This window comes from Neurospora tetraspora (genome assembly GCF_033439725.1).
Source record: "Neurospora tetraspora strain CBS 560.94 chromosome Unknown B0H65scaffold_2, whole genome shotgun sequence".
In the NCBI taxonomy this organism is placed as follows: domain Eukaryota; kingdom Fungi; phylum Ascomycota; class Sordariomycetes; order Sordariales; family Sordariaceae; genus Neurospora; species Neurospora tetraspora.
Window position 1 is genome coordinate 110,483 of NW_026944384.1, and position 22,943 is coordinate 133,425.

The window sequence follows — 22,943 nt, forward strand, 5'->3', positions numbered from 1 at the left end:
CACATTTCAGGTGCTGCTGGCGGCAGTTTTCACTGCCCAAAGCAATGTGTCAGTTATAAGATTTCTTGGGAGCTGGATAAAAGGTAATCGACTCACCAACCAAAAGTAGACAGGGGCTTGGGGGAAATTCCTGATGATGGCATCTAATCTACGAGTAAGTTGTGACAAGACACATGTGAATGTGTATGTCAACAAATACGACCACTCAGATGGCTGCACAGTCAGATTGGGTTGGAGTGTAGTGAATGGTAGCTGGCAATGTGGAGCAGCAGTTGGATCCGGGAGATTGGGTTGTCTGGGTCGATCCGCGGCAGATTCGGCAGTTGTTCAAGCATAAACCGAAGACCAGACATGGAGGGGAGCAGCTGGGCTACGACTCGGACTTGGAGAGGAGGAGGGGAAGCAGAAGGCTGAAGAAGCGGAGACAACTTAACAGATGCGGAGAAAGATTGATAGAAGACGTGACGGGCGTCGACAGGAAAGCGGCCATGGGGGTTTAGTTAAGACGGCGGTTTAGGCGAACATTACGACGGGGGGTACGGGCAAATGCAGTATCCAACCCAACGAAGCCGGCAAGGTAGAAGGTAGAAAGGTACCGTACCGTTACAGCTGGGAGATGTGGATAAGATGGATCATGATGTGACGACTGACGACGACCGCGATCCGATGAGTGTTCAGGGAGGTGGACTTGTCAAAGTAAGACGAGTCGATGGTCTGCGATGTCATGACGGAAGACGAAAGGGTGCCGGATCATAGAAGCAGCTGCCACAGCCTGTGAGACGGGACTCTTGTGGTGCCCAAGTAGATACCAGGCCAAGTTCCAGACAGGGCCGGAAGGACAGAGGGTAGTGGAAAGGGACAGCCAGCCGCAAAAGGCCACACGCCCATCCGACCGACGCCGTGGCTGATGTCCGTCACCCGTGCTGGACATGGACATATCGGCTGTGAAGTGTGAAGATAGAAGACGAGACACATGAGAGATGAGAGATGAGACGGTAAACATTCGGAACACTTGTTCAATCTCCGATCATCCCGGGGAGAAAGGATCCATCGGAGCGGAGGAGATCAAGAGAAGGCAGTGAAGTGCAGATCCGGGGAAAGAAGCTTAAAGAGACGACGACGGGACTCGTCTTCTCCGCGGATCTCCACATTGTCTTATGCTTGGAAAATGAGGAGAGGAGTCGTGGTCGCCAGGGTGGGATCGCGCAGAGGGTCGACAACTTGAAAGACTGGGGATCCTGACATGACACAAAAGAAAGAGCATGATGCGACTGTACACGTTTGCTTCAACCAGCTGAAGCAGTGCAACTGAGTACGTATCGTGAACTCGAAGGTGGTGAGGTGACGAGATGAAGAAGAAGGAAGGAAAAATGGAATTTGCTTGGAGAATCGGGAGGGGCAGGCACTGCACCACTTTGGAGCTCAGGGCACTGCACAGGACTTGCACAATGTGGTCGGTGCGGGGTTTGTCACTGTGCAACGCTCGAGCCATCATGTGCGTCGCAAGTCAGCAGCCAATCAAACCAGACTGCACAACTGGAGTTCATCACCAAATTTGAGAGAACGCTTGGGGAAGAAAGAAAAGAAGGGACGACCATATTTACCCCTGAGAAGAGATGTGATAAGAGATCTTCTGTCTCCTGTTTCCAACCGATCACGTCTTTGGTCTCTGAGCTTCCATGCCTTTGAGATCTTTGATCGTGTGCAAGGGCCCATCGGAAATGTTAAACCGTTGCCCCTCACTCTTTCCCCAACACCATCCATCCCATACAACATCATGATCACGTCCTGACAACCTAACCACGGGCATGGCTCATTACAGATATCAGATTGCATGTCATGGGACCTGGCAGCATTCCTTTGACATATAGCTGTCGGTACAATGCAATACCGATCCCCGAAATAATGGCCTGGACGGTGGCAGAGAAAAGATCATGAACCTCGGCCCGCCGAGACTTTATGCACATCAAATTCCACTTTGGAACTTGTGCCAGGCCTGGATGGGTCAATAGAACGGCAGCGAAACCGATGACAATTCGACACTAGAACAACCGCTAGCTAGCCCCACCGTCTCTCCACACTCACCACTTCTTGGGACGAACGGCCTGCTGCCATTGGCTTTGTTTCTCGACCAAGTTTCCCCTTCTGGCTTTTGTTCTGGGATGTGGTGGTGGCCGGTGGCCGGGAACCGCTGAAATCTGGAGAAAGGAAAGAACGGATCCATGGATCTCAAATCCAAAAACTACGATGGAGTCGCGTGCTCCAGCTCCGTCGGGCTGTTCTTTCCCGCCTCCTAAATTCCTAGTAGTGTCCTGCGACGTCCTTTCTCTCCTGGAATTCGTTCAACACGGCCAACCATCTCACTGCATCACGGCTGAGGTTGTGTGGTTCATCGTCACTCACGGCCGTCTCTTCACTTTCGTCGGATCCCATTCATTTGGGCATTCTTCTACCTCTACGGCTCTACCGGCCACGACAACCACCAGTGTCCACTTCATCTGTTTAGCCGCATCATCAAAAAGGCCACGGTGAACACTTGGCCGTCGGTGTGGTACTTTTGAAAGAAACACCCAGGCGTAGCAAGTAGCGACAGCACTCCATACGACCACATCAAAAAAAAGGGGCAACGCAACGAAAGCAGCAAACATGGCTTCACCCGACCACCACCGGGCCACAGCCAACACGGCATCCGACGACATTGTATTCAGCGACTCCAAAGGCCAGCACGATGCCCTCCACAACTCGGAGGAGATCCGACGCACAGAGACCACGGACAGGATCATGCAAAATGCCAAAATAGCAACCGACAAGGAGCAAAAGATGACGTTGTTGCAGGGCATCAAGCTGTACCCAAAGGCGATTGCGTGGAGCATGCTCATCTCGACGTGCATCGTCATGGAGGGATATGATGTTTGTCTGATTAACAATTTCTGTGAGTTTTTACTTTACTTTTCACATACATGACAGAGCCAATGCTAACAAAATATAAGACGCCTTCCCCCAGTTTGCTCGCAAATACGGCGAGGAGATAGCACCAGGCCACTGGGAGGTCCCCGCTCGCTGGCAGGCTGGGCTTAGTAACGTGAGTAACTGAGCTGAGTGCAGTGATCTGATATGTCTGTGCCGGTGCCATGCGCCTGAGCCGCTCCCCACGATTCCACTCCCAGTGCCGCTGCATCGGGTCCGGGTCCGGTTCCCGGTCGTGGGAAAGCCGTGGGGGAAGGCTTGCAGCATGAGCCGTGCGAGATGGACCCTGAGTTTGTGAACAATGCTGACCGGTCTCATAACTAGGGCGCCAACGTGGGAGAGCTGATCGGTCTTCTCATCAATGGATATGTATCAGAACGCTTTGGTTATCGATACACCGTTATCGGTTGCTTGATGCTTATTTGCGCGTGGACTTCGCTGTTCTTTACGGCGCAGAATGTTCAGACGTTGTTGGCTGCTGAGATTCTTTGCGGTATCGTAAGTCTCACCCACTCATCTCACCTATGCAAACCTTCGGCTAACGGTCACCCAGCCATGGGGCGTCTTCCAAACCCTCACCATCACCTACGCTTCCGAAGTCTGCCCCGTCGCCATGCGCGGCTACCTCACCACCTACGTCAACTTCTGCTGGGGCGTGGGCCAAGAAATCGCCATCGGTGTCATCATGTCCATGCTCAAGCGCGACGACGAATGGGCTTACCGGATCCCCTACTCCCTTCAATGGATGTGGCCCGTGCCTCTGGCCTTGGGAATCTTCTTCGCTCCCGAATCGCCTTGGTGGCTCGTCCGCAAGGGTCGTTTGGATGACGCCAAGAAGTCCCTCCTCCGTCTGACCAGCCTGAACCGCGAAAGCGAGTTCGATGCGGACGAGACCGTCGCCATGATGGTGCATACCACCGCCCTGGAGGAGAAGACGACGCAGGGAGCGACGTACTGGGATTGCTTCAAGGGACATGATCTCAGGAGAACGGAGATTGTGTGCATGGTGTGGGCCATCCAAAATTTGAGTGGAAATTCCTTCTCAAATTACTCGACGTATTTCCTCAAGCAGGCCGGCTTGGACGATGATGACGCCTATGGGTTTGCTCTCGGACAGTACGCTATCAACATGGCGGGCGTGTTTGGTGCGTGGTTCTTGATGAGCCGCGGTATTGGACGGAGAGCGCTTTACTTGTATGGGCTGTGCGGTCTTTTCTGCATGCTCTTTGTGCTGGGTTTCCTCGGTCTGGTTCCTGAGGCGCACAACAGGGAGGCCTCGATCGCGACGGGTAGTATCATGCTGGGCTGGGCGTTGGTGTATCAGTTGACGGTCGGAACGGTCTGTTACTCGCTTGTCAGTGAGATTTCGACCAGGAGGCTGCAAATCAAGACTATTGCTCTTGGTCGTGTGCTTTAGTAAGTTCCTCATCCCGGAAGCCTTGCTGGGCTTATCCATACTAACAGTCCAATAGCATCATCGTCGGCATCATCACTGCCGTCCTGACACCCTACATGCTCAACCCCGGCGCCTGGAACTGGTCCAACTTTACCGGTTTCTTTTGGGTAAGTCACCTTGCCCCTTTCCGCCAGTTTCAGAACTAACCCATCCCAGGCCGGCATCTGCTTCCTCTGCATTGTCTACGTCTACTTCCGCGTCCCCGAACCCACAGGTCGCACCTTCGCCGAGCTCGACCTCCTCTTCTCAAAGGGCATCAGCGCGCGCAAGTTCGCTGAGACCAAGGTGGATGTATTCGCTGATGAGGCTGCGTCCCTTGATAGCGCGGTGCTGAACAAGTACGAGAAGGGCTTGGATATATCACAGACTGATAGCAAGACTAGTGGTGGCGCGGTATAAAGGGTGCCAACATGTGGGACGGTATAAGCGATGCGGATACGGTCTCGGAGTCGGGTAGGGGCGTCGCTCCTTCGGGCCGGGGTCAACCGGACCGATCTCTCGCTCACTCGATGAGGCGGGAGAGTCAATGAGTCAGCGATGTGGGAAGCAGCAGCATTTACGGGTTATGGGATCTAATAAGGGTCCAAGAAGCCAATCGGCATTGGACATGCGGCTAGAGCAACCAAGTTTTTGGATACCATCGTCCAACTTGGGACATATAACTTGTAATCATGGAATGAGGTTATGGGAATGTGGGCGACGATGTTTTGGATTATATATATGTACATAAGGATGGGATTATGATATGGGGGAAGGTGACTGACTATGAGGTCTATTTCATGCCATTATGAGCATCACGACTCTCATGTACTTGGGACTGGAAAAAAGGATGGCAGATGCCATGTATACTATCACATACGCTCTGGAAGAGTAATCTATAAGTTTAATGTTGCGATGAAGCATTCCAAGTCTGCCCAACACTGCTGTTTGAACTCTCCCCGGAAATGTGATGGAAAAGGGAAACAAAGGGACAAAATAAGTGGAGGCGGGGGAAGGGTAGAGATCGAAGGCACGACGATGTAATTTCTGCGCGGGTGCGGCGGCCTAACACTTTCTTTGACGCGATACTTCTGTCATTGCGACAATTTGCAGGGGACTGCACGTCATCTGGCATGCGCCCGAAGTACCTCACACTGCCAAGCGGTTATAAGGGTTAAAAGGCAGACCCGGACCCTGATTCTGTTCAACCTCCAAACTTCCCCGGATTTGTCTGTTTGTTGCTCTCAGTCCGTCGACAGTCACAGGTCACTTGTGGAATTCGACCCATCGTTTTTGGAAAAAGAAAAAGACTCACGATCGAGACACAACGGGGGGCAATCCATCATCTGATATATCACGATATCAGGGACGAAAATCCAGGCGCAACCCCTCACTGCTTTGCGCGAATACCCGGCCTTTTGGACTGCTCGTCTTAGGCCGGCCGATAAGATCAACTGAGGGCAGCATTTACAGTGGACGACGGGTCTCGGACTCTGGCACCGATCCCCAACTTGAAGGGCGAAGGCCTCCCAACACGACAAGGACTGACTCATAAAGAGCGTTGAGACGATCAACTACACGGCATAAGACGAACCTGCCTGGAATCCACCGGTCTCTGCCCAACAACCCGATTGTTCATCCGACCTGTTAGTTTCTGTCGATATCTTAGAAGAACGTGATCGCGGCGCTGAGGTGCTTTCTCTTAGCTTCCACATCCCACCAAACACGCCAAACAAGCCCACCAAGACAGTGATCGCCGCCCCACCCAAAGCCCCCGGCCCCTTCACCACCAAACAAAAGCCTCCAATCCCCGCCATTCCCGGCTAATCCAGTGATCCCACTGTCTTCGATCATCTGGGGCAGAAAGTCACTCCACCCTCTCTCGTCGTTGTTGCTCTCGACACTTCCATCTTTCCACCGACCGACGACTTGCTTTCTCAATCCAACAATCTCACCTCGCCAACAACACGAAACGACAGCTTAACTTTGCTTGCGCGCGCGTCTTATCTTCACCTTCTTCGGTCAACATTATCGTCGATACCTTCTTGATCGCAGTTCATTGACTGTTCATCAACACACACAGCTTGTTTCCAAACATGTCAACCGCCATGGAAACGTCACCTACACACTCTCCGCCGCCTCTTACGGTCCCGCGGCCAAAGGGTATGTTGAGCCAGCCCCCAACCCAGCAACGCAGTCGCCCAGTTCCTTCATCGATATTCGATTGCTAACGGATGCTTCATGTCCAGGTATTCTCAAGAACTCTTACCGTGGCTCTCCGCCCGCGGGCCCAATTTCCCCCCTCGACACCCACCACCACGACGCGAGTCACCCCCCGCCACTGATCCACATGCCCTCCTCCGCCAAGGAGGCCAAGGAGATCACCATCATGAACACTCAGATCAACGCCGGTCCCCGCCGCGCATCATCGGTCGCCGGATCGCGGCCCGGTCTCAGCGGTTCCCGCCGCTCGACAACGCCCAGCCATCACGGCGACGAAGACTCCGCGGAACAAGGCCAGCGCCTCAAATGGGACGAGGCGAACCTCTACCTCACCGAGCAGGAGCGCTCCAGCACCATGAAGATCGACGAGCCCAAGACGCCGTACGCTAAGCACTATGATCCCGCCGAGGACCCCTCGGACGACGACGAGGAAGCCCCAGAAGCCATCGACCATAACAAGATCGACATGGATCGCGTGGACGGCCTGTCGCCTCTCCCTAAGCAGAACAAGCGCAGGCATGGCAACATTGACGACGAGATCCCCGGCCTGTCGCTCGGCGAGCCTGAGGAGGCGGTGCCCGAGGGTGGCTTCCCCTTTGGAAAGGGTGCTACTGCCCATTCAGAGGATGGCGGTTCGCCTAAGCGCCCCAGAGCTGTGCACGTTGATAGCAACGGCAGCGGCCATGATCCCGATGATGAACTTGATGGCCTCAGCGCCGAAGAGAGGGAGAAGCATCGCAAGTTTGAGGAGATGCGCAAGAAGCACTACGAGATGAGGAGCGTGGCTTCGCTACTTGGTCACCCGGAGAATCTGGAAGATGAGGACGATGATGAGGATGAGGAGACCCCTGAGGTGCCGCCTCTTCCGACAATGCCCAATGGATCGTCGTAGGAAGGAGACCCAGAGGGCGTCGATCGCAGTTACGTGTCGCGTATCGGGACCTTCAAGCTTTAGCCTTAGCCGTCACGCCTGTTGATGGTCTGACGGTTACGGTGATCCGAGTCCTAGCAACAAAGAAGATGGATATGGAGGCCAGGAGGTTGCGGTGGCGTGCATTGCTAAGATTGCGATACTGGAGGACGACTGCGATACAGCTACCGGTGCGCCCGGGTAAGAGAAGGACGCGATGGACGTTTACTTTCGTGTCTGGGACGGTTTATGTATGTGGTTGATGACTGGGCGGTCCCTATTTTATCTCCCTACGGCTTGCTCTTATTGAAGGGAAAGGGTTGGTGATGGTATACCTTATATCAGTCGGCGCGCGGCCGATCTGATTGGCGTCTGCATTTCGAATTTTGATAGCGAAGCATCAATGTGTTTCTTTTTTGTTCTCTTCTTACGAACCCTATGGATTATGAAGGTTTTCATGTATTACAGGCCCCCCTTTTCTGATATCAAAACACAAGAATAAGAATGCACACGCAGCCTCTTACCATTCTTCTTTCTATTCTTTTCTCCTCGCTTCTCTCGATAGCTTCGATAGGGACAATAATATGGGCGGACACACGTTTATGGCACTCGAGTCTCTTTACATAAGAGGTAATCCCAAGAAACCATCCAGAAGTTCTTTGTCTAGATTGTCATCGTGATATTGTAACGCCAAACCCCAAGCAATGCTTCCCAGTTCACAACGTGTGATCCTCCTCTTGTCCACGGCTCCACTTCCCCTATCTTCCGAGAGGGGGCAGCTCAGAGCATCCCCTTCCTAGCCAATTCAATCTTCCTCGCCGCCTCTCCAGCCTTGAACCCTCCCCTCGAGACACAAATACGCTGACCCTCCGCTAGCTCAGCCTTGTCTTCGTGCGACGGCCACGGGCAAGGGCAGTGGTGTGGGTAGTGGACGCATGCTGTTTGTTCATCGTTGTGTTATCCCGATTAGCCTCTCTGTTCAGTTCTGCCCCATCTATCTTTGTTTCCCAAACCTAAACCAACAAACAATGAAAGGAAGTCCCGCCACATACCCAAAGTATCAGGACACAAATACTTGTCGCAATGCGCCCGCTGGTAATTCGCCTGGTAAATCGACGGGTCGCTGGGCACATTCGGGTGCTGTTGCTGGCCGTGGCCGCGGTGCTGGTGCTGTTCTTGTTGGTGACCGTGCCCGTGTCCGCCGAACATTTGGTCGAAGAAGGAGCCGAATTGGGCGGCTATGGGGGAGGCGAGGGTGAGGAGGGAGAGGAGGAGGAGGTGGAGGGTGCGCATTTTGACGTTCTTATTCGTAGAAGATAATCGGTTGGGATTGGAGAGGAATGGGTAAATGACTGGTGGTGTGGTGGTGTTGCGACGGGATCTTGGACGATTAGGTTGTCGCCAAGCTGTCAATTACACGGCTGGCGATGGCGATGGCGATGGCGATGGAAACAGTGCTGTGGTCGCTGGAAGCTACGGGCGTCCAGTGCAGGGGCCTTGCTGGCCAATTTGTCCAAATCCCGGGACTGTTCGTGTTATCTTATCTTATCTTATCGTACCTCTCGTGCACTGACCCTGTGCTTGGCCGCCTCTGCGGTTAGGGACTGGGTGACTAAGCAGAAAGCTACCCCGGGGTTGGCCAATGCGCTGCCCTCAAGTCTTGGCTCTCCGGCTCGCGGCTCTGGTGCGACCTCAACTTTTGAGTGGGGCATTTTTTCGGTCGCTCACGGCTTTGGACTGGACCCGCCCGAATTTGAGTTTGGTTTTCGTTCGACTCCCGCGCGTCGTGCGGACATTGGCAACCCTTCCTCCGTCCGCTCCGCCCGCAGGTCCCCTCCCCCCTCCGTCCTCCGACCGCACCCACCACCCACACTCCGCCCGGTCGCCCCCCGCCCTCCGTGTGTGGTGTCTTCGAACTTTGTCCCGGGACGACACGACTGGACAACGACGACGACTGCCTCGGACCGACGACGACGACGACTTCATAAGCACAATCACAAACAACAAACACAATGCATCTAGCACAGCTGCGGCAGCCTTTGACGAGGGCTGCTGCCAACAGCTGCCACTCCGTCTGCCGGTTACCCACCACCCACTCCTCCGTCTCGGCGACCGCAATCCTCTCCGAGCAGTTCGCCCACCTCCGCATCGGCCCAACAAGTAGCAATGTTGCCGTCCAGGGTCGCCGTTATGCCAGTGTCAAGTCCCAGGGTGCCTACAAGCTCAAGCCCAAGAAGACGATCCCCAAGAAGCTCGGCGCAAAGAAGACGGGTGGTATGTTTGCACCATACAAGGCTTGCGCGCATTGCGCAGCAACAATAACGCTGACCTTGTCTCTTTGCTCAAAGACCAGTACGTAATCCCCGGCAACATCATCTACAAGCAGCGCGGCACACTATGGCACCCCGGCGAGAACACCATCATGGGCCGCGACCACACCATCCACGCCGCCGTCGCCGGCTACGTCAAGTACTACCGTGACCCCCAGCGCCACCCGGACCGTCAGTACATCGGCGTCGTCTTCAACCGCAACGACAAGCTCCCTTACCCCCAGGACGCCCCGCGCAAGCGCAAGCTCGGCCTCGTCGCCATGCCCCGCAAGGTCGAAGAGGTCGAGAAGCCCACCGTGTCCGCCTCCGGCCTTCCCCTCTGGGTCACCCGCCACGAGACCATCGAGATCCCCCCACCAGCAGTGACGACGCCCGCTGCCGCCGGCAAGGAAGTCAAGGGCAAGGGCGCCCGCGTAACAGCCTCCGGCGCCGCCGCCGTCCCTGCCTCCAGCAGCAGCACCATCTCCGCCTCCTCGTCAAACAACGGCGGCTCCTCCGTCATCGCCGAACTCATCAAGGAAAAGCTCGCCGCCCGCGCCGAGTACAACGCGCGACAATCGGCTCTGCGCAAGCTGCAGCAGCAAAAGATGCTCGCGCGCCGCGGCACGCGCGTCCTGCGCCTGATGAACAACTACTCGTACCGCGAGACCAACTGGGAGATTGGTCGCTTGATCGGCGACCCCGGTTCCGTGCCCGGTACCGAGAAGATCGGCAGCAGAAAGGCCAAGTTCCGCGCGCGCAGGAGGAGAAGAAACACTTTCTTGCTCGGCATCAAGGAGCGGAAGCTGGCCAAGGCGGACAGACGCGAGGAGTACAGGAGACGTGTGCGCGAGAAGAGGGAGCAGAGGTTGGTGCAGAGGCAAGAGTTTTTGGCGAAGCAGAGGGAGGCCAAGAAGGCTAGGGAGGCCAAGGAGGGTGGTGCTGCTGAGAAGGTTGAGAAGAAGGAGGTGAAGGCTGAGAAGCCTGCTGCTGCCCCCAAGGTTGAGGAGAAGAAGGCTGAGAAGCCCAAGGCTCCCGAGGTCAAGAAGGAGAGCAAGCCCAAGGTTGAGGAGAAGAAGCCTGCTGCTGCTGCTGCTGCTGAGAAGCCCAAGGCTGAGGAGAAGAAGAAGGCTGCTGAGCCCAAAAAGGACTCCAAGACCGAGAAGAAGGAGTAAGGGAAGGGAGGATTGTTAGAATACGAAAGGTGATGTACCACCATGTGTTATTATTATACTAAGATCTTTTGTCTTTTCTGCCGTGTGGAATATGTCCCTACCGTCGTACCCTTTCTTTCCCATTGCGCGCTGCATGAGAACTGTGAGGGTCAGGGTCACGATGTCTGAAAAATGTGGTCTAAAATCATAGACAGGTGGATGGGAATGAAACGAGAAGTGCATGTGATGGACATTGCATTGAGACGAAGATGCTGTATGAATACGACGGCAATAAATGCTGTGAAAACCGCCGGGGGGCATGGTGTGAGATCGCAATGTGTTGAGCGTCTTGGATTTGCTGGGAAGAAAGTTCTTTTCGTTCCTCCAAGTGGTGGTTTGACCGGAACAAAAACAACACCGGCTGCAAGTGCACGATTTCCTACTCAGAACATTTAAAGGGACAATGGCCATTGTCAAGTTTTGTTTGCTGCGATGTTCAAAGTTGCTAGGTACATATGTTGTGGCTAGGCGACACGAGCTTTGTCCTTCATGATCAGGGGTATCTGTTTACTTCAGACGACTTGTTGACACTCGGTTATAAAAGACTCAACTGGCCCCTTCACGCATGTTTTCCTTCTTCTGCTTGCTTCTTGCCATCTCGAGATGCTCTTGAATGTCTTCCGATGAGCATCCTTGAAGGCCCTCCCAACAATCTACCGGCAGATATATCAACTACATCCTTCTCTACAGCATTAATGCTGGTGAGGGTTCTCTTGTGCTTGGGACGAGAGACACCGGCGGGAGCAATGCTGCCCTGGATATCGACAAGAGGAGTGCCAACGGATGGCCTCTTTTTCTGGGGGGACATGCTGTGTGGTGAAGGCCATTGTGGGAGATGGATAGGGATGTTTGGCCACGATGTTCATCCGGACATGTCCAGCGGTATGCCGCTCGTCCCCCACCTCCGACCTATGCTTCTCTCACCTCCTTCTCACCTTCCAACCATCATGACAACATCAACGACAAAGTGAGAACGAAGTGATCTTCCAATCCCGTTCGTTCCTTCCGACAGAAGCCCTAATTCACAAGGCACCAGCCACAATCGAGTTTTTCTTTGCCGGACCGGGACACGGCACACGGGACGGGTTGCGCACTTGCACATTTTGCACACTTGCGTGGGAAGCCATCCGTGCTCTTGGCTGGCCACGAATTCTTTTTTTCCCCCGGTGTTGCGAACTCTCCCATTTTTTCCCTCGGCCAACACCACCACATCCGCCATCACCTACGACTTGCTTAATTGCTTCTCAAGGATTGCAATCGCATTGCAATCGCATTTGCATTAGCTCATCATTGCCCATCAGATTGCAACCATTCGACAATGCCTCGTCGTCGTCTTCGTGATCGTGCCGGTACCGAATCCGAGTCGCACTCCGACTCCGACAGTTCGGGAGACCAAGAGCCTCAGGAGGAGTGGCTTAAGGAGAGACAACGCACTGGCGGATTTAAAGTCTTGAGGAATGATGAGCGCAACTATAATGAGTGGTGCGGACGCAACGGTATGTCAATCAATCCCCATCCTCCAGTGCCATCAACTGGGCGGATCTCAGAACAATGTCACTAAGATCCAGCCCAAAGCACAGGGCGAACAAATCCACGTTGTCGGCAACGGCGCAATGTATCCGGAGGGCTATCAGCCCAGTTGGAACCAGGTCAATTCGTGGCGATGCCCTCTTCATGATTGTCACGAGGCGTTTGATCTTCCCCACAGGTTGGGCAATCACTTCAAGGTACGTCCGCATCACGATCACCAGATTGACCTCGCAGCAGCGGAGGAGTTTCCTGACCGTTGTTCAAACGCAGATGAAGCACCGAAAGGCACTGTTACACGATTGCCGTAATGGCAAGTTTATCAAGACGGGCAAGAAACGTGTGCCGACCGCCAAAGAATATCGTAATGGTCGTGCGGCATGGGCGCCTATCGTTATAGGACGGGCTGTTTATCCTGGTGGTCAACCACGACCTCAGCAAGCACAGGGCCAGCAGGTTGCGGCTCAACAAGGCGCGGCTCAACCAGTACCGGCGGCACAGGCTGCTCCCGCTGCTCCCGTCCCAGCTGCTCCTGCTCCTGCGCCGGTACCTGCTCCGGCACCTGCCCCTGCGCCTCAGCCTGTTCTCGCACGTGCGCCTCCAATTCGTGCTGACAACGGTGCGCCTAGTTCTTCTGCTCTCGCGGCCATCAACGTAGTCCCGGTTTTGCTCCCGCGCGCTCCCGCAATCGTCCCGCCCGGCCAACTTCCCCTTCGCGAGCTCCCGGCCGCAGCGGCCAATAACCGTGGCAATAGCAGCAACCAAAGGAACAACGGCGGCGCCAATAGGAGAAACAACAGCAACAGGACTCCCGACTTCACCAAGCCCAAGAATCCATCGATCTGGGACTATATCAACAGCTTTACCCCTTCGCCTCTCCCTCTCCCACTCGACGCCTGTCTCCTGACCCTCCTCTCCGAACCTCGTGTCTGTGCCCTTCCTAAGTGCTGGAAGCATCGCCTCCGGACTTCTACCCCGTTCCCTTCATCGCCTTCGCCGACCCCAACTCCTCCTGCCTCTATCTCACCGTTCTATCCCCCTTCGAATCTTTCTCGTTCCGGCCTTGCCGTTGCCGGACCTTCCAGCAACACTAATAACGCCAACAACAATGAGAACAACAACCTTAACTCATCAGGCCCCCTAACCCTCAAAGACCTCGGCTCCCTCGCCTTATACCTCTCCCGCAAGGACTCAACGACACCCTGCCACTCGCCGCACTGTCCCGTCGGCAAACTTTCGCGCGCCAGATTCGACGAGATTAACAAGGCATTCAACGAGGGGAGCACGACAATTCATAAAGACATGGCATTTCCGAAGTGTAAGGGCGTTAGAGAGGAGGATTTGACGGGAGAGAGTGACGGTGTGAGGGCGATGAGGGAGCGGTTTGGCGAGTTTGGGGGGTGCGTTAATGCGTATTGGGCTGAAGGGGAGGAGGTGGAGGTGGGGGAGGTAGTGATGGAGGATGCGTGAGGTTGTTGTATTGTTTGTTGATTGTGGTGGTGGTTGGTGAAGCTGCGTGGGCTGAGTGTTGTGCGAGAATGCTGTGTAAGAGGGGGCGGGAAAGTTTAGAAGACGAGAGAAAGAGGAGGACGAATCGCTTGGCGCAGTGGAGGGATTGAAGAGCGGTTGTTGAAGTCAACAGGCTCGGTTGGTTGGGAGGTTATGTTTCGTTCTGTTTCTTTTGCTGTTCTTTTCCCTTTCTGTTTCACGAGATACCCCTTTGCACTTCCGGCGTCTAGGTTCCGATTTAAGTTCTTTTTGCAAGCCGAGTGGCATATTCACTCCAAGAGAGGACCTTTCGGATCATGTTTTAGTTTACATGATGCTTGCAACGTTGTTTTCTATGTCATCCCTGTTTTCGTTGACACTGCGTAGGCGGAAGATCTCGGCTTACCTGCTCGGGATGTGAGCCTCCATTCGCCTTGCCGTATCTCCCAGCCTCGCGCTTTGTATCGAGGAAACTGCGAAGAGAAAGAGGCGGGGCGGGGCACGAAGCTTGATGCCATGAACTCCCGTCGAGGGAGCATCATCGCCACTCCAGCCAAAATATCCAATCCGCATGGTTCCATGGCGGCTGAGTGGCCGTGAAAAGAATACCTACCGCCGTTGTTCACGTGGTGGCCTCCAAGGGATTTCGGGCTGGTGCGATGAACGCAAGCATGGATGGCAATGCCGGAAACACTTGGTTACATCTTGGGTCAGCATCTTCACAAAGTCGGCGTTTTTATCTTGCACATCTTGCACCTTCCAGCGTTAGAAGAAGTCTTTCTGTCACGGCGCTCATTGTCAGTCGATTGTTCCAGCGATTTTCATTGAATGCATCTCTGTTGTTTCCTTCGTTTTCTTGCTCATTTCCACAAGCTCGTATCATACGTAATCACTTTCACGTCAAATACCAACTCCGAGTTCCTCCCTTCACTGGTCCTCAGCTTGCATCATCCCGTCTTGCGATGGTGACCCACCCGTTCTCAACTTGCCAGCCCGTGCCGGCCGTCAGGGCACACAGTCGTTTTTTCACCCAGTCCCGAAAGTTTCAGCTTCAGGTATCTAATCTAGTCTTTCTCTTGCGGAAGTCGTGACTCTCACCCTTTTTTCGGTCAAGTCCCACTACTCACTCTCCCCACGACATCAAGCGCGACCTGGCCTGCGTTATTGCTTTCTTTTCGCCAAGTCCCAGCCATCGCTTCCGTAACCTCTCGCTCTTTGTATCCCTCTTGCTGGTTTTTGGATTGCCACGATGCCTCCTACCGATACGAGCAGAAAGCGACCCAGCGATGGAGGACCGGAAGATGCCCGGCCCCACAAGAGGAGATCGCAGGGCGCACCTGCTGCGTCCTCGAGCCCAGCCTCTGCCGAAGAGAGCGACCCTCCAGCGCTGACCAGTCTCGCGGATGGATCGAGGAGATACGGCGAGTTCAAGGGTGATATAGGTAAATGACTTTTTTGCTTTTCTTGTTCAAGTTTTATTTCAAGCGGCTTGCTCACACCAAGAACACAGGAGATGGCATCCATAGGACATTATCCGGAGGTGGCGCCCTCTTCCCAACCAACTACAAGCTCGATATCAAATATCCCTCCCCGTGGATCTGTCCGCTCTACAACTGTAGGATTCCTTTCGACCAGTGCAGTAACCTTGGACGTCACTTTTCGGTCAGTACTACCCTCTCCTTCTCTCCTTCGGGTTGCGCTATGCGCTGGCTGCTTCGGCATTTATTGCCGTCGCCATCGTTACTGTTCCCTTCCATTGTGTGACCCTCATCCACTAACCAATGTTCCTCACAGAAAGCTCATCGCGGCTTGAAACTCTACGACGAGGAAGAGCGCGGTTTCTTTCACACCAGAGGCATGAGAACTAACCCAGACAAGGACGGCAGGTTTCGACCCATTGTTGTCGACAGAGGATTTCGCGCTCCAGGTAGACAAGATGATCGACAAGCCCCGGCCGCTTCCGCCGCTGCCACCGCAACCGCCCTTTCCCCGTCTACTGCTGCTCGCGCCGTCAATTCTTCTGTCTCGACGCTTACCACTCCCGCCCAAGCGGCGCGGCCATCGTCTCGCAATGTTATCGACCTCAGTAGCGATAACGAGGATGTCAAGCCAGTTGTTAAAGGTACTCCAGTGGGAAACACTGCCTCGCGTTTCCCGGCACAACGAGAGAAAGCAAGAGGGGAGACCAAGAACACTGGCACTGCTAACAGGGTACGAAAAAAACGGCCATGGCGCAATGTTTGAGGTGAACAATCCTCAAGAGCTGGGCGGTGCACAGCATCATAGGAACATCTTTGCGAGTTGGAGGCAGGAAGCCGGTGCGCAGCACCTCGAAGACAGCTCGTCCACATCCAACAGTGAAGATGATGACGATTCCGACCCCTTCGACTTTGAGCCCTCCAATCTGCCTGTTCTCCGCAAGAACGCCACACAACAGCAGGAAACAAGTACCGATACTTCACCGATCGTCCTTGCCGACTCCAAGCAACCGTCCGATCCCAGCAAGTCAGCAATTTGGCGGTACCTCATGACGCTTACCAAGACCGAAATTCCGGTTCCTGATGATCCGGCCATCACTGAGCTCCTTACACTCCCAAAGCGCCGCGACCTTCCGAAAACATGGCAAAATAGAGTCTCGAAGTTTGAGGATTTCCATCTGACTACACTCACCGCACTAGTTCTATATATCGGTGGGGACGAAGCGTCTAACAGCCCCTGCAAATGGATGGGATGTAGCGTCCAAACAGAGGTAAATGCCTTCTACGAGATCGAGTTCAATCGTGGGAGCTGGATCGACTACATGTATGCATTTCCTAAATGTGTTTTCCTGCCAGGTCACCTCCTCGACTCAGTTCCAATCAGTGAGCGATTGGGTCATCATTTGTGCTGCAACGCATATCACAGGGGCTGGAAGAAGGAAGCCCCTTGGAAGAACATGGTTCCCAATGAGCAAATCAAGGCGGCACGGCATGCAGAGCGTGCGGAGGTCATGAAGAATGCATCTACCTCTATCAATAAGTCTGCTGGCACCTCACTGAGCACGAACACACCAAGCACAATGCCAAATACGGCCACATTGACAAGCAAAGCTGGCAATGATGCGGTGCAGCTATCACTATCGCAAACCTCACTACCTGGATGCCCTCCTCTGCAACCTGCGACCATGGTTCGGGATACGACCACTCACCGGGGCTCGGCACAACAAGCAACTTCACAATACGGTGTGACGGAACACACAGGAAATAAGTCCGGGTTGGAAAGCTCTCCAGTGAATCCCAACGTAGAAACGAATAAGTGGCTTAATGTTGTGAGAGACAAAACAAGGAAGAAGACGAAAGGAGAAGGTACGCGCCAAAAAGAAGACCTTGGAGTGGAACAACAACACTCATTGACTAGCCAGGCCCAAGTTACTCCAGTATCTTCTGCGGCAGCTTCTCTGTCCAACCTTACGATGCAGGACACATCCACGGCTCCTTCCACATCTCAGCAGCAAAGCCGCTCAGAAAACTCGCAGGAGGCAGCCATCTTCAACCCGGCCAATAAATCCCCCCAGTTCCTCGGCCTCCAAGGTGAAGAGACCCAACTCCTACAGGCATCCAGAAGGCACACCTTGGAATGCATGGTCGTGGCAGGAAGCATGAAGGTCAAGATCATCAAAAACGGTGGCATGGCTATCACAAGCAGGGTGGACGCATCAAAGACTTGGACTGTCGACCCGGACAGTCAGTGTTTGGTCAGCAACTTTTTCCCGGCGGCCCAAGAGGTTGCTGTGCTTAAGGTCAAATCTCAGCCCGTGTTGGCAAGTAAGGAATGATTAGCTGAGGAAGAAAGAGTGGGATAGACATAACTGGTGAAAGATGTAGGAGGTTTTGTTTTGTGGATGTTGTTTTTGAGTATATAGCCATCATGTTGAATATTTTGTCTTTCAAGTTCTTCCGGATACCTAGATACTCTCTGAGTGAAGATACACATCATAGCGTTAAGAGGAGGGCACCCAGAAGCCGGATAGATGCCGTGGTACTGGCTTTGACTTGAAATACGGAAGCAATGTGAAAGAAATGTAACAAGATCAGGTGTCAAGAGAGCGGAAGGGCACCTCGATTTCATGGCAACTGCCGGCACCGGATGTCAACTTGCCGGCCCGTGCCGGCCGTCAGGACACACGGCCGTTCCTTCCCTCAGTCCCACATGTTTTCAGTTTCAGGCACCGAATGAGTCTTCTTATTCTTCCCCCAAAACTTTTATGGCAGCTTGCACTTGCTCGCTTTCCCAAACGCGTTCGGACTTGATCATCCAAGACCCGCCACTTCACTGGGAGTCAGGTCGCTTCGCATCAAGTGGCATCGCATCGATCTACTACATCCATCCTCATTACCTGCCAACCCTCCATTACCTTCCTGCAGATCACTAGGCCGCCGACTCAATCTCTCGCTTCCTGCAGTCGCAAACGGCACAATGCCCTCGATCAACAGGAAGCGGGAGTGGGAGGGCGGACAAGGTGGTGCCCGTCCAAACAAGAGGAGCAGTAATGGCACCTCCGCATCCGCCGCCGCTGCCGCCGCCGCCGACAACTCCGACCCTGACATACTGATCGGCCCCTATGATGGTCATAGGAGGTACGATGAATGGAAGGGGATGATGTGTAAGTATCCGTAACCACTCTTACGGAGCGTTTCCACAGCTGACATCGAGTGTCCAGACGGCGGCTTCAAGATTATATCGGGAGGTGGCGCACTGTACCCGACCAACTACCAAATCGATTTCCGCCATTCAGATCCGTGGACATGCCCCCTGGAAAGCTGTAGGAAACGTTTTGAGCAACCTACCCAGCTTGGGGCTCACTTCTCGGTACGCATCGCATCTCGTTCAGTTCTTGTTTGCCCAATTTGAATCATCGTGTTTCCCATTCCGGTATCCATCCACCATGTCAATATTCATCAACCTTGTACTATAAGTACCTACTGACCATCGTGACCAAACAGAGGGCCCATCGTAAACTGCTCCTATACGATGAAGTTCGCCGCGGTTTCTTCTGGGCGATTGGCGAGCGAAAGACTCCGGATAAAGACGGCAGGTTCCGCTCTATTGTGGTCAAGAGGGGCTACTTTGAGCCGGACAACAAGCGTAAACCTGATGATGTTCGACAGCCACCGAAGGACTGGGAATCGGAGGTCAACCCGACGGCTGTCAAGGATGTCAAGCTGCCCAACCTACCGCAGCCTGCAGCAGCTCCTGCCGCAGTTCCTGCTGCCCCTTCCCCGACGACATCTGCGGCAGCTTCTGCGTCCAGACCCTTCGCCACCCCGACAGCAGCTCGTCCTCTTCCGGCGCCCGCCGCTTCACCTGCTCCACCGCCGGCCATTCGACACACAGCTCCTGGTGCCGGTCTTGTGGGTCGTCCCACCGGCAACTCCATCCATGAGGTTATCGATATCAGTAGCGACGAGGAGGATGTGAAGCCTAGCTTGGCTGAATTGCAAAGGGAGAGCAACTCTGCGACTTCAGGTTCCAAGAGAGTCGAGGCACAGAGGGAGGCGCAAAGCTCAGGTGGCAATGAGGTAGAGACCCAAGAGGACCCCTTCCAAGATGATCCCTTTCTGTTCAATGACCCTGTCGAGCCGGTACATGATCGCAATCGGAGCATACAGGAGCCGGTTAACCGCCAAGACCCTGGAGCCATGGCTAGTATCTCGGAACAGCCACCGCAACCTCAGAGCTTGGATATCTGGATCTACATCACCCAGTTTGCAAAGACCGCTACACCTTATCCTGACGATGCAGCCATCGCCGAGTTACTCACCCTGCGTAGGCGCCGGGATCTTCCTTTCATTTGGCGACGCCGACTCGGTACCTTCAATACCCTCAGTCTTTCATCAACTCACGGCAATTATCTGGTACCTTGTTGGAGACTCCTCGCTTACTACCCCTTGTAAGCGTATGAGATGTCACAAGTATCTGATGCATGGTGCCGTCAGCTGCGCCGACCCTGGCCACAAAGATGGAGGGTGTCGAAAGTGCCGTTCTGCGTTCCCAGAATGTGTTTACTTGCCTCCTCATATCCTCTCATCTCAGGCCATATTAAAGCGGGTGGATATGTACTTCTGTTGCAATGCGTACTATTGGTGGGTAGGCTTTCAGCAGCCGGAAGGGGCAGTGCGACCTACTTACGTTGACGAAATCGCCGCTATTAAAGCAAATGCAGTCGAGAACACCACACGAGAGAGTACCACTCCAACGAGCAAGCTGAGCATTGCACCACCGACCGGTGAGCCAGCACATGCCCGCTCACAAACGACAGCATCCCGATCAAATCACCCCATTACCCACCCCCTACCACCGAAACCAGTCTTGGCCAATCTCACCATCGACAACAAGCCCAGAACAACCCACCAACAACTCCCCAAGCCAGCCTCTGCCTCATCGCAGAGGTCCTCAGGAACATTCTGCATCCCGGAGAACCCCCCTGGCCAAAAGCCCACTCTGCTAGACACTCCAACCAAGAACAAGACCTCCAATGGTGTGACATCTGAAAAGGAGAAAGCAAAGGCTGGAGATGGGGGCGCGAGTTCCGCCATCAAGGCGCAAGAAAATCGGGATGATCCTATGGATGATGACGATCCCGACTCCTTTGACTTTGATCCCTTCGAATTTTTACCCGGCAACATGCCCGGTCTCAATGGTGGCAATCCCCGCGAGCTAACTGACACACACCAAGCCGGCAGACACCGACCCAGCACACAACAACCCAGCGCACAGCACTCCAAGAACGTCCCTGCCATGCCAACCCAAGAAGCCAATTCAGAACTCCCAGAGATCTGGAGGTACATGCTGGAGTTCCTTCAACCTGGCACACAGATTCCAGATGATGCAGCGATTTTCGAGCTGCTAACTCTTCGGAAATGCCGAGATCTTCCAGAGGCATGGAAATTCAGGCTCGCGGGATTCAAGAAGCACGATCTGAAGACATATACCTCGGTAATTTTGTACCTTGGAGGAACTGAGGCTGTCACGAGCCCATGTAGCGTGATGGGTTGTGCTCATAACCAACAAGCAGCTGAGTACGCCGAGTCATTGCAGAGAGATGGCCCCGGACTTTGGGATCGCGTGTTCGTAAAGTATGCATTCCCAAAATGCGTTTTCTTGCCGCGGCACCTTCTCGACTCCGTGCCCCTTGCCAAGAGACTGGGGCGCCAGATGTGCGCCAATAGCTATTACCGCAAGCAATCACTGAATGGCCACATTCAGTACACCAAGGAGCAAGCATTAGAAGCATAGGGGAAGGTTGTAAAGACGACACCGGGCTCTCAGATGGCTCAGTCCTCGCCAGCACAGGTTCCTCAGGTTATTACTCCTGTTGTTTCCTCGACGACGCACTCCCTTTCCAACCTCACCAGCCACAACAAACCAAGAACCGCCCCGCAAAAACGAACCAACAAATCGCAGGGGTCCTCGGGAACATTTTGCATCCCGGAGGGCACCCCTGGCCAACTGTTCTCTCTCAAGGGCACGGATACCAAACTCATCCAGGCGTCCAGAAACCAACTTCTGAAATGCAAGGTACTGGAAGGCGATGGTGTCAAGGTGCAACTCATTGGAGGCAAGGAGTTCAAGGCCTACAAGGGCTGGGACGATGAGTGGGAAATCCCTCCTGACTCTCAGTGCCTCGTCAAGAACATCCATCCGAAGAATTCGTTTGGGGAGAATCAAACATGCATCGATGTCAATCCTGAGAGGGGGATGGTGAAGGCTGGTCAGACTCAGGGGACGATGGTGAAGGGAAAGATGGTTTAGGGGAAGAGTTGTTGATGCCAGTTTCGTCGAAGACACTGGCTTGCACAAAAGAAGTGCAAACTGGAAAGGACCGAGCAAGGAACTTGAGAACAAGCTCGTTCATGGGAGGATGGGTAAGCATCCTTGAGCCTAATGAGTCTCTGTGAGACATAATCTCAAAAGGAGATTTCCGGAGGAGGTGGACATGTTTAAGATGTAGGAGGTTTTGTTTGACGGATTACCTTTGTGGAGTATATACCCGCCAGGGAGGGGGTCTTTTCCTATGTTTTCTCTTTGATAGCGAGATACCCTTTGGCTTCTGGCTTTGGCGGAGGATACCCGGGCATAGAATGATGGCATGAGCGGGAGTTCACATGTTTCAGGGATATAGAGACACTGACTGGTCTTTGATCAAGAGATGGGAGTCATGAAATGGACAAAGACGTAGATAGAAATGCCGAGAATGGCAAAGTAGTACATCATAGTCAATGCCAGGTGGCGGTACCTCTAGTTACTAGACTGGAAGTAGAACAGAGCACGTAGCTAGACTGCATGGAAGTACAAACGTGCTATAGTCAATGAACCACACCCAAGTGACTGTCACTACGATGTTCCTTTTTTTGCCCGCTTTGCTCTCGGCCTGCTTGCGATAATGGTGATAGCCGCCTACCGTCAGGAAAGCAGAGAAACGAGCGAGGCCAGAGGTCAAAGAGAGATATACGTTCACGGCCTTCTTCTACCAACACAAGGAGATATGGTGACAGAGAATCGCAATAATCAAGACACGCTCATCCGGAGAATGGAAGATCAGTGCATGGATATACATGTGGTGAGGTTGAATAAAGTCCGCGACTTTCCGTGCCATGGCGCGCCCTACAAGGCTGACCATGCATATATACATGTACAGTCCAACGCTGGTTTGTTTGTTAGCTCAAGACCTCGGATCAACTTCCCTAGGTGTTCTTATATCTAATTGATCCGTTCCGTTCCATAACCAAAGCGCGATCTTACCTTGCATATGCTTCTTTGGAAACTTGATATACCATATTGAATCTTATTAATGCCTTTCCGATCCGTACCTAGCCGTTCATTTTATCTTT

General features: G+C 53.7%; 7 protein-coding genes across 7 annotated transcripts; all 7 read left to right on the forward strand.

Moving 5' to 3' along the window:
* Positions 1 to 266: 266 nt before the first annotated feature.
* B0H65DRAFT_388580 (uncharacterized protein) lies at positions 267 to 428 on the forward strand (the record flags this gene model as incomplete). Its single annotated transcript, XM_062823725.1, has 1 exon — positions 267 to 428. A coding segment is annotated over one exon (162 nt), but the record flags the coding sequence as incomplete, so codon positions are not given.
* Positions 429 to 2,435: 2,007 nt separating this feature from the next.
* B0H65DRAFT_86468 (putative alpha-glucoside transport protein) lies at positions 2,436 to 5,242 on the forward strand. Its single transcript, XM_062831501.1, has 6 exons — positions 2,436 to 2,932; positions 2,991 to 3,082; positions 3,292 to 3,465; positions 3,521 to 4,383; positions 4,440 to 4,530; positions 4,580 to 5,242. Exons 1-6 carry the CDS (start codon positions 2,647 to 2,649, stop codon positions 4,820 to 4,822), a joined length of 1,749 nt encoding a protein of 582 aa, XP_062683691.1. The 5' UTR covers positions 2,436 to 2,646; the 3' UTR covers positions 4,823 to 5,242.
* Positions 5,243 to 6,227: 985 nt separating this feature from the next.
* B0H65DRAFT_86358 (uncharacterized protein) lies at positions 6,228 to 8,009 on the forward strand. Its single transcript, XM_062831500.1, has 2 exons — positions 6,228 to 6,565; positions 6,652 to 8,009. Exons 1-2 carry the CDS (start codon positions 6,499 to 6,501, stop codon positions 7,515 to 7,517), a joined length of 933 nt encoding a protein of 310 aa, XP_062683692.1. The 5' UTR covers positions 6,228 to 6,498; the 3' UTR covers positions 7,518 to 8,009.
* Positions 8,010 to 8,563: 554 nt separating this feature from the next.
* On the forward strand, positions 8,564 to 11,019 carry B0H65DRAFT_439453 (ribosomal L27 protein-domain-containing protein; the record flags this gene model as incomplete). The annotated part of the gene is made up of 3 exons (XM_062825416.1): positions 8,564 to 8,747; positions 9,558 to 9,809; positions 9,884 to 11,019. The coding sequence occupies 3 exons, from the start codon at positions 8,564 to 8,566 to the stop codon at positions 11,017 to 11,019; spliced, it is 1,572 nt and encodes a 523-aa protein (XP_062683693.1).
* Positions 11,020 to 12,376: 1,357 nt separating this feature from the next.
* On the forward strand, positions 12,377 to 14,055 carry B0H65DRAFT_566921 (uncharacterized protein; the record flags this gene model as incomplete). Its single annotated transcript, XM_062830342.1, has 3 exons — positions 12,377 to 12,554; positions 12,634 to 12,785; positions 12,859 to 14,055. The coding sequence occupies 3 exons, from the start codon at positions 12,377 to 12,379 to the stop codon at positions 14,053 to 14,055; spliced, it is 1,527 nt and encodes a 508-aa protein (XP_062683694.1).
* Positions 14,056 to 15,106: 1,051 nt separating this feature from the next.
* On the forward strand, positions 15,107 to 17,945 carry B0H65DRAFT_555509 (uncharacterized protein). The gene is given in 6 exon segments (XM_062830029.1): positions 15,107 to 15,515; positions 15,584 to 15,735; positions 15,868 to 16,284; positions 16,319 to 16,822; positions 16,841 to 16,907; positions 16,926 to 17,945. 6 exon segments carry the CDS (start codon positions 15,323 to 15,325, stop codon positions 17,885 to 17,887), a joined length of 2,295 nt encoding a protein of 764 aa, XP_062683695.1. The 5' UTR covers positions 15,107 to 15,322; the 3' UTR covers positions 17,888 to 17,945.
* A 411-nt stretch (positions 17,946 to 18,356) lies between these two features.
* On the forward strand, positions 18,357 to 21,870 carry B0H65DRAFT_555510 (uncharacterized protein). Its single transcript, XM_062830030.1, has 6 exons — positions 18,357 to 18,715; positions 18,773 to 18,921; positions 19,056 to 19,938; positions 19,982 to 20,296; positions 20,789 to 21,237; positions 21,349 to 21,870. Exons 1-6 carry the CDS (start codon positions 18,529 to 18,531, stop codon positions 21,862 to 21,864), a joined length of 2,499 nt encoding a protein of 832 aa, XP_062683696.1. The 5' UTR covers positions 18,357 to 18,528; the 3' UTR covers positions 21,865 to 21,870.
* Positions 21,871 to 22,943: the final 1,073 nt, after the last annotated feature.

Coding starts and splice junctions, on each gene's coding strand:
- B0H65DRAFT_86468 (XM_062831501.1), top strand. CDS start 2,647: ATGGCTTCACCCGACCACCACCGGGCCACAGCCAACACGGCATCCGAC. Junction 3,083..3,291: donor GGCAGGCTGGGCTTAGTAAC/GTGAGTAACTGA, acceptor TCTCATAACTAG/GGCGCCAACGTGGGAGAGCT. Junction 4,531..4,579: donor ACTTTACCGGTTTCTTTTGG/GTAAGTCACCTT, acceptor AACCCATCCCAG/GCCGGCATCTGCTTCCTCTG.
- B0H65DRAFT_555509 (XM_062830029.1), top strand. CDS start 15,323: ATGCCTCCTACCGATACGAGCAGAAAGCGACCCAGCGATGGAGGACCG. Junction 15,736..15,867: donor ACCTTGGACGTCACTTTTCG/GTCAGTACTACC, acceptor TGTTCCTCACAG/AAAGCTCATCGCGGCTTGAA. Junction 16,285..16,318: donor ACACTGGCACTGCTAACAGG/GTACGAAAAAAA, acceptor GCAATGTTTGAG/GTGAACAATCCTCAAGAGCT.
- B0H65DRAFT_555510 (XM_062830030.1), top strand. CDS start 18,529: ATGCCCTCGATCAACAGGAAGCGGGAGTGGGAGGGCGGACAAGGTGGT. Junction 18,716..18,772: donor TGAATGGAAGGGGATGATGT/GTAAGTATCCGT, acceptor TCGAGTGTCCAG/ACGGCGGCTTCAAGATTATA. Junction 20,297..20,788: donor CGAGAACACCACACGAGAGA/GTACCACTCCAA, acceptor ACACACACCAAG/CCGGCAGACACCGACCCAGC.
- B0H65DRAFT_86358 (XM_062831500.1), top strand. CDS start 6,499: ATGTCAACCGCCATGGAAACGTCACCTACACACTCTCCGCCGCCTCTT. Junction 6,566..6,651: donor TACGGTCCCGCGGCCAAAGG/GTATGTTGAGCC, acceptor CTTCATGTCCAG/GTATTCTCAAGAACTCTTAC.